Here is a 13178-nt window from a genome sequence, read left to right as displayed (position 1 = left end):
CGTTTGGCTGCGGGGACTTAATTATCGATAATAATTTTTTTTTTTTCATAACTTGCTGGGATCTGATTGGCGCTGACTTGCCCAATAATGGGATGACAAGTTGAGGATGAATCAGTTGTAAAAAGGAGTAAATGACGAAACTGTATGCCTGAACAGAATACGATAAAAAAAAAATGGGTTCATATGTAGAATTCGACTTAATTAAAAAAAAAAAAAAAAAAAAAAATACAGAAAAAGAAAATATTTATGATGTACGTTCCCGCTACGGAACGAAGATGTCATATTCCAAAAATCACGTAAATTGATCAAGTAATTTTTTTTAAACTAAGAAAGTAAAAATTTACGATTTTTAGTAGGCACGGCAAAAAAAAAAAAAAAAAAAATGGAAGAAAAACCAAGATTTTCTTTTTTTTTTTAATGAATTAAAATCTATTAAAATCCATTATTCTTGAGCAACTTATTTTCCCCAAAAAGATGAGCATTTTTTTTTCCAGAAAGATAAAAGCCTAAATTTTATCATATGAAAAGCAGAATAATATAAAACTTTTTCTTCTATTTAAAATTTTAAATTTTCCAAAAAAAACACCATACACCTCCATTTTTATCTTACAACATAACATAAATCTAACATAAATATGTTTTTTAAAAGGTTTTTGAATCAATAAATATTTTTTAAAAGGTTTTTGAATCAATAAATATTTTTTAAAAGGTTTTTGAATCAATAAATATTTTTAAAAGCTTTTTGAATCAATAAATATTTTTTAAAAGGTTTTTGAATCAATAAATATTTTTTAAAAAGTTTTTGAATCAATAAATATTTTTTAAAAGGTCTTTGAATCAATAAATATTTTTTAAAAGGTTTTTGAATCAATAAATATTTTTTAAAAGGTTTTTGAATCAATAAATATTTTTTGAAAGGTTTTTGAATCAATAAATATTTTTTGAAAGGTTTTTGAATCAATAAATATTTTTTGAAAGGTTTTTGAATCAATAAATATTTTTTAAAAGGTTTTTGAATCAATAAATATTTTTTAAAAAGTTTTTGAATCAATAAATATTTTTTAATAGAATTTTAAATTTACCCCCCCCCCAAAAAAAAACATTCACTGACATTTTTGTGTTAATGAATAACACATTTAATTTTTGTTTTTATTAAAAGGTTTTTGAATCAATTATTTATTTATTTTTGTCTAAATAAGATTTAGGATTATTTGCTATAAGAATATGCAAAAATATAACATAAGTACCTGAATTTCAAATAATTGTATCTTTTATTTCACTCTATAGATTTCACGTGGCAAAATTAAAAAATCCAAAATTTAATGATAGTTTGGAAGAAACTACGGTAGCCTTTATATGACTAAATAAGTTCATTTAGTTTTGTAAATTTCCATGTATTTTTAACGTTGGTTTTGACGATTAACTGAAGAATCAACTTTATAAGGGTTTAATCCTTTTTTCATAAGCGATACACGCATTATATATATTTATTGCCTACATAACCTCCAAAGTTAAGCAATGATGAGGCTGACCAGTATCAGATGGGTTACCATTTTGGGAATGCTAGGTGCCGTATGTGTTGGAGAAAACCCCTGCATCTAGTATCATTCTTGGTCGTCTTGATCCTATTTTCCCATCAGGACCAAGTGTTTCTGGACGAGAGAATTTGGTAAACGCACCCCCCCCACACACACACATTTTGAACTAAGTCAAGCGCAAGTCATAGCAAAAAAAGGAAAAGGGGAGATAACAACTGTGTGTAGGCTTTTTATGGTCTACCATAGCTGAGGTAGGTGTATCAGAATTTTTGTAGGAATTTTTGACACCCCTAACACAAAACTGCAAATAAAATATAAAAAACTCGTAATTTCTCTTTTAAAAGGGGGTTGTTTATTTTCTTTGTGGATTATACTTCCAAAATAAACTATTAAAGTTGTTTAAAAAGTAATAGAAATTTTATTTTTTTTATTTAAAAAAAATACAGTAATGAAATTAATTGAATTTTACGAGTTCAGTATTTTTCAATTTTTAAACTTTAAAAATCTATCAAAAATTTTCTACTGATTCTATTTTTACGATATTTTCAGGGTCAATGTGAAATTTTATGCTCTTTCCAATAAACCGAATATAATATTTTAGACAAGCGTTTTTTTTTAAATTCACCCCCCCCCATTTTCAAATGTCTATTAAAAAGTAAATAAGTAATTTACTCACCAAAGTTTTATATATCACAAATTGAAGATAAACGATCAATAAATAATATATTCAAATTTAAAACAAAAAAAGTAGTGTTTTTTAGAAATTTACCTGTAAAGTCCGAAGTTTAAAACCTTTTTTTTTAAAAACCACGTTGTTGTTTTTTTGTTGTTTCTTTTTAATGAAACCTTGGTCCTTGCTCCTTTAATTGAAAAAAAAAAAAAATAGGGGCTTGAATTACATTTTTCGAGTAGCTATAAGCTTGGAAAGACAGGGGGTGGAATTATTCAATATTTTTCACGAAATTTCTGACACACCTATAGCTGAGGTAAACAACAAATTACCGAAATAAATTATCGTATTTTTAGCAAAATGCGCAGTTATTTATCGATTTTTTTCTTTTTTTGGTATCAATTCTTCAAATCATTTCATATTTAATGGTATATTAGCATTATTTCACTAAAAGAAAATTATTAATTTATTTTTCAAAAATTTAAAAATAGTGTTTTCCATAAAAATAATGAAAATGTATATATTTTCTTTTTTGTTAATCTGAAAGATAATAATTATTATTAAAATATTCAATGAATTTCACGCTTCAAAACACAAATGATGAGAAATTAAACACATTCAAAATACCGATTTTCAACCTTAAAATCTGATACGTGCACAGTTGTTTTTTTTTCTTTGCTTTTTTATTTTATCTACAATCCTCACCCTCCTCACAATACAATATATTTTGTTCAATTTCAGCTGATTATTTAAAGCATATTTGTACTCACAAATAAAGAAGGGGTGTTGAAGGCAAAAAAAAAAATATATAAATATCGATTATGAAAAAAAAAGTTACACCGTTATAAAGTTCATTCTTCACTTAATCGGTGAAAATTTTGTATTGATTGGATGATTACTTAATTTTTGGTAGATTTTTAAAGAGAAACTCTGTCAAAAATACTTACTCCCTCCTTTCGTTTTGGCTGTGCCTATTTTGTAGCGATTAAAAAAATTATTTTGAATACAAACAAAATCTTGGTAATCAAATTGAGTTGTCGCTCCTGGTTTCTAAAGATACATAGCAGCTCTTAACTCCCATCTCTCTTCCTCATAAAATTGAATTTTTTTACTTAAAGATAACTACTTTACGATTTTTAGCAATTAAAGAGTTTTAAATATTTTGAATACAAATAAAATCTTAGTAGTTGAATTGAATTGTCACCCTTGAATTTTCACAAATTCTAAAGCAACGTAGCGGCTCCTAACTCCCATCTTGCTTCCTCATAAAATTTTATTTTCTTAGTTAAAAAAAAATACTTGATTTTTGGAATATGACATCTTTGTTCCATGATGGTTACATACATCATAAAAATTTGTCTATATTTTCTGTATGCTTAAAATCTTTTTAAAAAATTAAGTCGAATTCTAAATAAGAACCGAAAATTGTATATAGGCGATAAAAATACACTTTTTTTAATGTTAGGTTCTTGTCCAGAATTTCTCCATATTAAAAAAACAAAAATAAAGAAAAATCTGTATAATGTATGTACCTGTGACGAAAATATCATTTTCCAAAAGCCACGTAAATTGATTAAGTAATTTATAATAAGAAAATCAAATTTTATGAGTAACTGAAGGGCAGCTGTTTTGTCCGCCATTTTTAAAAACAATCTAAAAAGAAAAAGGAAATAACTCCACATAATTCATACTTACTAGACTTATGTTGTAATGCTTATAAATTTCTATTAATCGCTTTAAAATGATTTTTTGTAGAAAAATTATTTGATGAATTGATGTGATTTTTGCAATATGGTATTTTCGTTTCATCAAGAGTACGTACATCATACAGATATTTCTTTATTTTTGTTTTTTTTCTATAAGTGCAATACTAGACAAAAACTACATATTGAATAAGGAACCATTTTGAGTTAACATCTATTCAGTTTACGCATATAATCTTAAGAAAATCACATTTGAAATGTGTAAAGATAGACACCATCTTGTAAAAATAAAATAATATTTACCCACTTGGTAAAAAAAAAAAAAAAAAAATGATTATTCTTGCATATTTACACATTTCAAACATTCACGACCAGAATCGGTTCTTTGGGTCATGCATGGTCTAGTAGTTCTTAGGCTGTATTAATATTTAGATGCGGATCTGTAAAAATAAGGTTAGATTTTGTGATACAGCTTTTTAGAATGAAATTTGCTGCCAGAATTGAAGCAGAGACTATAAAGTGAGAAGACAACAGAAGATGATGTTTGAAAGAAACATTTTACCTTGCAGACTTGTATATAATTGTGCTTATCGATTGTTTACACTTGAGGTGTATTCATTTCGGCCTCCAGATAATGTTGGGTTATCAGGAGAGAATATATACCATTTCACAACCTTCCTCTTTGTGGTATAGTCTCTTCACAGCTGTCATACTAACCAATCTAGTGATGGCGTCATGATAAAAAATACCCTTGATAGCCCTGGCGAAGCATCAAGTACTCAGCTACCAACAAGATATGAATTACGCTACAAACTCGTGTAGTGAGTTCAATCAATTCAATGGCTGCTCTGGATCTGGATACTAACCAATGTTCTCCTTGTCAATCAATTTAACAGAACAGAGGCTTTCGTGTGGGCTCCAGATCCTCTTCTGTTGGAGTCACATATAGTCCGGCTCAGTTCTAACAACTACATTCTCCTACTTTCTTATTGAGAAGAGGTTGGTTTACTACTGATTGCCTGAAGCGCCCCTACTGAGTAATGCTAACAAGTCTGTTAATATTATTTTGTTGCAGAGCCAGAGCACACATTTGGGAATACTTGATGTTTCTCCCTCACCATCCGGCCTTGTGTCACATCTTTTTGCATTGGGAAGCATGTAAATCAAAAGATATCACTTGAATTTTTTGGATTACTGTTCTCATCCTAAATGTTAATTTCACAACTTTTTAACTGACATTTTTGAGTTGAGGATTATTTATATCATTCAAATTCTTTTAACTACTGTTCTCATCTTGAATGTTATTTTCACAATATTTTGGTTGATGTAACCTCCAACCTTCTTCAGGTGTATCTCTACAAACTCGGGAATCTTTCTGTTGAATTTAGTAATCTACATGGAACTTTAAACGCAACTCTTTATTTAATCCACAAGCTTAGCATGCTCTTGTTCCATCAGCCATGAGAAATTCGTAGTTGAAGTTTGAGTGTTGCTGACATTGAGGATTGAACCATCAACCTACTGGAGAGTGTAGCTTACAACTGATTTTTACCACTACACCACCGGTCTTTGCAAACAAAACGAGTTCCGTTTGAAATTTTGTGCAGATTCCCAAGTTTGTCAGAAAGATTATTGCATTCAACAAGACACACCTTATGAAAGTTGGAGATTATATCAACCGAAATGTCGTGAAACTAACACTCAAGATGAGAACAGTAGTCCGAAGAATCCAAATGATACAAGCAATTAATCCTCATCTTCAAAATTCAGAAATCAAAAGATGTTGGCTTCTCTTCCCACGGTCTCAACAAAGTCAAAATAACAAAGCAAATTCACAGGCGCTTTATCATCCTTTCTGTTCAAAGAGGCAAGACCATAACTCTCAAGAATTCAGGCCTTATGCCATGAGATCCTTATTTGTCAACCTGGTTCATTACTAAGAGACGCAGCTGTTACATATACCTTCCCTCTTAGGAGAAGTCAAGTAACAATCAAAATATATGAATGTTCATGATATACCTTGCTGGTCGGTCGTTCGTTCTGATATATGACCCTTATCATGATCTTGCCCAACTGTTAATATACATTATACCTCCCCTTTTAGGGGAGATCATAATGTATCATAAGTCAAAATCAATTAAAATACATGAATATTCACAACGAATTTTGCTATTTGTTTCGTGAACAATGGCTGTGCATGGGCATCCAGAGCACATTTTATCGTAGAAGGGCATTCCAAAAGTAAAGGCTTCTATTCGTTTGTTCCTTAACGTGACCTGCAAACAAGTTCGTTCATACCCTATTTATCAAGTTGAGACAAACAGTTGAAGACAAGAAGTGGTTTATTCACTCTAGAGTTGTTCCAGTGAGATGGAGGTGGGGTAAAGGGAGACAGCGATAATTACTGTTTAATCATATCTCATCTGAACGTCTCAAAAAAAGAACAAATCCACATGGTGAGGAGAAGTTGGATTTTAGAGAGTTTACATGTATTAGGGGCATTCCAAAAATAATGCCTCCTATTTTTTCCGCCTGAAGGGATCAGAAGGGATTACAAATTGTATTGTTATGATGACTGAATTTAAGCATTCATGACCTGTCATGGACATGCATCAGAAGCAGAGATGCGTCATTGAATTCTGAGCAAAAGTGCATTAAAAATGGCGATGAACAATGGCTGTGCATGGGCATCCAGAGCACGTTTTATCATACAAGGGCATTCCAAAAGTAAAATTTCTTTTCTTTTTTTTTTGATTCAAAAAAGTTGAAGAGTTAAAACATTAACCTTTTGTGCTCCAGAATTTATTTTTCCACAAAGTCACCACCATTCTCCATGCAGTTTTGCTCAGAGTTCAATGAAAAGAGAAAGGAAATTAAATGAAGAAAAATATTGGTTCGAACTCCTGTTTTCCCACGACTAAATTCAGCTGTAATTTCCACCAGGGTTCTCTCTCTCAGCTGTCAAAAGACTAACTTCCCCTCATGCTTCCAACTCGTCCATTTCATAACAGTTTTTTTTTTTTTTACCACATTTTCACCCCAAACAAGGCACATTGCCACTTTGATGTAGGGGGCTACTATTAGGGACACAGGTTACATGGGTACTAGGTGGGGAGTTAGCCAGCAAGATGTTGGTTCACGTTACACTTGAACTTCTGCATGTCAGTACAATTGGGAAAGCAGGAACCTGGCAGGGAATTCCAAAGTCTAGCAGTTCTGGGGAAAAAACTACTGGAGTAGAAGGCTCTCTTACATCTACGGATCTCTACTGTGAAGGGGTGGGATTTAGCTGCTTGTCGGGTTTGTCCTCTTATGCAAATTAATGCCATATGTATATTACTGAGCCTTCTACAAATGAAGGTCTTTTTTTTCTCTTTCCTTCCCTCATTCTGTTATCCGAGAGAGGCACACCCGTTTGTGTAAGTCACTTCCTTCATTACTTTCACCGTGTAATCAATTTCTCTAATGTTGTTGTTCAATTCTACAGGAATTCAATGACGTATCTCTACTTCTGACGCACATCCATGGCAAGAGTTGCTTTCTTAGAGTCTCACACCGTTAATATCTTCAACAGAGATGAAACTTTCAGGTCATGAATGCATAAGTTCAGTCATCATAACAATGCAATTTGTAATCCTTTCTGATCCATTCATGCAGAATAGAAAATAGTGGCATTAGTTTTGAAACTCTTCTTTTAATTGATGAAAAGGATTGGAATTTATTTTATCTAAATAAGAAACACTGTAAATGTACATAAATGATTGGCTAGTAAGAATCAAATATCGATTTATTTAGGTTTAACCATGACTTGTTTTATTTATTAGACTATTAAATGGTTTACTCATCATTATATTTAAAAAAGATTGTACTTACATCAAAATTGGTTGCATAGTTATTACACAATAAAAATACAAATAAAAACTTGTCAGTCATATAAAAATTCTTTAATACTTGCCAAAAGAAAATTTGTAAGTTTACAAAAAAACTGTTACTTGAAAAATAAAATAAAATAAATAAATAAATAAAATAAACAACATTTTACTTATTTTTTTCTTTATCTTTAAAGAAAAATATCACAGTGAAACAAACCAACAAAACCTTTGTAGCTTTCATTACAGAAGAAAAAAAGATGACAATTTTGCTGATTTCACTATTACAGACAGAAGACACATTTTACTGATTTCACAATAAATAAACTTACAATTTTGCTGATTTCATGATATAATTATAATTTTGCTGATTTCATGATATCACGATTCTAAAACTGCAAAAATATCACAAACAATAAATGAAAATTAAATGTTAAAAAAGACAGTAATTTTCCATTCCAGCAACATTCATGATCATTTACATTAAATGATCATTATTTATTAGCGTGAATACCTGACCTGCATCCAAAATAGCTTTGAACATCATACGTCATACTATAAATGTATTTATGATTCTAAAGATAAATGGTAGTTGTAGAGGAATGTTAGAAATAGATGAATTGTAGAATAGTAGTTGGAGACCTAATGTGGATAAAGGGTAGTCAGAGACCTATTGTGGATGAATGGTTGTACCTATTTACTATGCCTCCCCACGGGACAGAGTTAGACACCAGGGTCGTTTTTTAACGTGGAGAAAAGGTACAAAAATAAAAATTGTCTCAGTCGTGAAGGATTTCTCCTCCACCGAAAGAGAACAAGAAATGGAAGTGCAGCATCTGAAGAACAGATACTAAACTTGTAGAGATGTGTTGGAGATGTATTGTAGATGAATGGTTGTTGGATTGTAGATGAATGATTGTTGGATTGTAGATGAATGGTTGTTGGATTGCAGATGAATGGTTGTTGGATTGTAGATGAATGGTTGTTGGACTGTAGATGAATGGTTGTTGGATAGTAGATGAATGATTGTTGGATTGTAGATGAATGGTTGTTGGATTGTAGATGAATGGTTATTGGAGGTATATTGTAGATGAAGGGCAGTTGGAGGCATATTGTAAACAAATGGTTTTTAGAGGCATATTTTAGATGAACGGTAGTTGTAAATCGATTGCTGTAGATGAATTGCACCAGCTAAGTAAATTCTTTCCTTTTTTTTTTCAGGGAGTTTCCTTTTGTTTATCTCAGAATGATTTGCAAGTTTTAAAAATCGATTTTTGCAAAATTGTCATGGGAAAACAATTATAAAAATAGCAAGAATTCATTTTTATTTTTTACGATGAAGTAGTCGTTAAGTAATTTCATTTTAGTTTTTAAACTGATGATGATGATGATGATGATGATGAGGAGGAGGATGATGAAGCTTGATCTCACATATATGTAATAAAATATCCTGGTGATAATTGTTATCCAGACATACAACAGCACAGATGTTAAGTCATCAATAATCCTCATCTACAAGAGGAAGTAATGCCTGGGAGGATACTCTTATTTCAACAGATTCCACGCTACCCCTTTGAATTGAGCATTAAAATATCGTACATTAGTCTGAAATAGTTTAGTAAACTGAATTGAGCAACCAAAGATGATACACTTGTAGATAAATAGAAGTAGTGGTATAGTATAAAAAGATAATTTATAGACAGCAATATAATGCAGAGTTGTAATGGATCAACACAAACTGAAGCAAATTATAACATATAATGGTGAAATAAACTATGAAAATTCACTTTTTTATTAATACAATATATATTTGTTGTTTTTTTAATATACTTTTAAAATTGCAATGTGTTCTTACTTGCGTCAATGTGATCTGATGGAAGTTTTGTATCGTATGATATTTCAGGAAAAATACCCTTCTTCAGATGTGTTTGACTTTAGTTCAAACATGCATATAGTGCAGTTTTTGCCAGGTATATTGGTTAGTATCCTATATGAGAAATTGTTTATGGATGGAATGTTTTATTTGCTCTTGTTTTTGTTGTTTTTGTTTTTTTAAATAATTTATTTCTAAAAATAATTTTTGCTTTATTTAATGATTTATTGAATTCTGTTTTAGTTTTTAGAAATAGTCTGTAAAATGGAGGCATAATTTGAGGTTAAACATTTGTATAAATATTCAAAATCTGAGAGACAGAATGATTAATTATGGAATGTAAAGTTGATTTGTCACCTCCCCCCATTTTCACTGAAATTATCTTTCCCCCCCCCCTACTCATGTAGATATCCAGGACCCCCAACCCTTCTGCATATTCATGTCTTAATGCAAGTTTTGCTACTCCCAAAAAATTGGAAGAAATCAAGTCAATATGAGTCAAGAGTTAAAATAACTCCTAGAACACATTCCATTACTCTTAAAAAGGAAATTTTAGAGAGGGTACCATCATTTCTGAAGAAAAAAAAAAAAAAACTACTCTAAAATAAATTGCTCTTTGAAAACATTATTTCTAGGAAATTTTAGAGAGGGTACCATCATCTTTGAAAAAAGAAACTACTCCCAAAATAAATTGCTCTTTGAAAACGTTATTTGTTAAAGGGAATTTTAGGCATTGTGACAAAAAAAAAAAAAAAAAAAAAAGAAACCTGTAGATTTAGAATAAATTGCTCTTTGAAAATATTACTTGTGGATGTAAATTTCAGTGAGCGGGAACAGTACTCTTAGAAAACATTACTCCTTGGCATCGGTAATCTTTATCATTCTCAACACGATTGATCCTCATTCACTGCCTTCTGGCATCTATTTGGTAAGAAAGTAAAGAGGAGAAATAAGGTTTTCATTTTTTAAAGAATAAACGGTTTGACCCTCAGCCACAACCTTCCCTAGTATTTATTTGGGAAAAAAATAAAAAAATAAAAAATAGAAGAATCAAATTGGACAATATGGTTGAGGATGAACTTATAGATACCCCGGCATGACATGGCCTGTTGATCGATCAGATCAGGCCTCTCTTCTGAATAAGGGCCAAAGTGGAAGAATGTCTCGTGCACCAGGATCCCATCCTAAGACATCACAGCTCGTTACTCATGTACTACAGGTGACTCTGTTTTACAGATAGTGTAAGGGTATTACTCCAAGAAATCATTACTCTTTGGAATTGGTAATCTTTGTCCTCAGCATGACTGTGACCGAGTTTTGCCCACTTAAGGAAAATTAGAAATAAGGTTTTAACTTTTTGAAGAATCAGACAGAGTAGTACAGTTGGGGATGAGGTTAAGACATGAAATATTACAACATGATGTGACCAGTTGATTGACCAGATTGGGTCTCTCCGATTACCCATCTAAAGGCCAAAGTGGAGACATGGAAAAGATTACATTCAAGAGGAACATTCAGGACTAGGTGGATAACATTGAGAACTATGGGACAGTGGAGAACCCTACTGTAGTCAGTTAAGATTGTCCGAGCCATTCAAGATAAAAATGTACAGCTGAGCTGATAAATGGAGTGAGAGATTCAATTCAAGTCTTATCGGATCAATTTATCGAGTTGCATTTCTGGTCTACATTGTGATTTTAAAAAAGAGCCCCCGCTCCTCCCTCAAAACATGCACCGCAGCCAAATAAACAAGTCTGCAGGTATCTCATCACTCCCATTAATCTTATGAAATTAAATTCCACCTTAATGCATTTCAGTCTTTACATCACTAATAAAATTGTGTCCAAGATAGGTATATTTGCTGATGACACTACCCTCTATAACAGGCACAAGGAAAAAAATGAATGTACACATATCCAAGGCAACGGCAGAAACCTTTGAAAACTACTTCCATGTTGAGACATTATTATGTTGAACAAAGATGGCGGCAGTAAATCAAATCAGCGAAGAATCAATGCAGTCATGATCTCGAGTGTTGAGTAATTCTTTAGAACAAAGATTGCAGCATTAGATCGATGAAGAATCAATGGATCAGCAGTGGTTCAAGATGGAGGTTGACAGCAAACTGACTTGAATAAAAAAATTCAATATTTTTATAAGGTCGAAGGCTTCTCATTGGTTGATTGTTCTAACCGTAGTTATAAGTAAGATCGTACAAATCATTGGGGTCATTCCCTCATTATTAATCAAAAACATTTTAACACAATCTGTAGTGGAACTGAGTCCTAAGTGGATGGCAACATTTAATGCTACTAAGATTAAGCTTCTTTCCTTTAAAAACTACAAAAAAAACCTTCTCAACCACTAATAGGCATGGTTAATTACACTCTACCTGAGAGCTCATTGTTCAAACTCCTCGGCTTAACATTCACAGATAACATGAATTGGAACAAATATATTGAGGATGTTGCCAAGCCTTCTGCTAAGAAGGTGGGCTCCCTCTACCATGCTAGAAAATTGCTGAAACCTGAGAGTATCCTACATCTCTACATCTCTACAAAGCCACTATTCGTCATGTATGGAATATTTTTGCCACATCTAGGCTCACCCCTTTTAGACAGGGTTCAAAAAAGAATCTCCAATCTAATAGGTCCCGCACTATCTGCCAAGCTCTAATCCCTGTCTCATTGCCGCAATGCTGTGTCTGTATCTGTTTTACAAGTACTTTAATGGAATGTGCTCTGATGAACTCATAGAACTTGTGCCCCCTCAACGTACATATTCCTGACAAACAACAAAATCACACCCCTTCTCTGTTGTGATCCCTGGATGCCAGAAAGCCTTCTACTCTAATAGTTTATTCTCACGGACTGCTAGATTTAGGAATTCCCTCTCTGTTTCTTGCTTCCCTTACTGTACTAACATGCAGAAGTTTAAATATAATGTGAACAGACATCTCGCTGCTCAATTCCCTAAAATGTCCATCATGGTGCCCGGTGTATTTCTTCCAAGGCCGTTATGAGTTGGCTTTTGGCTTTTAATCTTCCCCGTTTTATCGATGGTTTCTGGCATTCCCGTAACCAATGTTTCAGTTTCCATTTTGCTTCAACTTCTTTAGGGATGCCATGCAGTAATCCATGCGGCCCAGCTCCACGGTAAGCGTATGATGACAGCAAGCTGCGGCAGACTGCATAAAAGTTGTGATCGGCATTGAGGTGACTGCACAGATCCTCTGTTGAGAAGCTCAAACAATTTGAGTCGCATTCGTCATAAACGCTTTCAGCAAGCCTCAACCATTTTGCAGGTCTCCCTACGAAAAGAAAAAAGGGGAAGACAATTATTTTCCTGTTTCATGAAAAGTGCTGTTTCTCTACAGTCTCACCAATGTAACAAAAATAAATTATCTCGATTGAGCTATTTGTATATACTGGATTTTTCAGCTTGTCTTAAATTTTATAATCAAGATTAGAAGTTAAGAAATTGTGTTAAATATTTTTATCTATTTTTTTATATTAAAAATATTTT

General features: G+C 32.1%; 1 protein-coding gene across 1 annotated transcript in view; it reads right to left on the bottom strand.

Moving 5' to 3' along the window:
• Positions 1-7839: 7839 nt before the first annotated feature.
• Positions 7840-13178, bottom strand: part of LOC145243647 (divergent protein kinase domain 2A-like) — a 48765-nt gene continuing 43426 nt past the window's right edge. The window contains exon 4 of the mRNA XM_080106688.1: positions 7840-12963. Coding sequence (XP_079962814.1) covers positions 12638-12963 — 326 coding nt within the window. The 3' untranslated portion in view covers positions 7840-12637. The remainder of the gene's footprint in view (positions 12964-13178) is intronic.

Source organism: Euprymna scolopes, chromosome 22 (genome assembly GCF_053919585.1).
Source record: "Euprymna scolopes isolate OS-2025 chromosome 22, ASM5391958v1, whole genome shotgun sequence".
Taxonomy (NCBI): domain Eukaryota; kingdom Metazoa; phylum Mollusca; class Cephalopoda; order Sepiida; family Sepiolidae; genus Euprymna; species Euprymna scolopes.
This window is presented reverse-complemented; position numbering and strand designations above follow the sequence as displayed.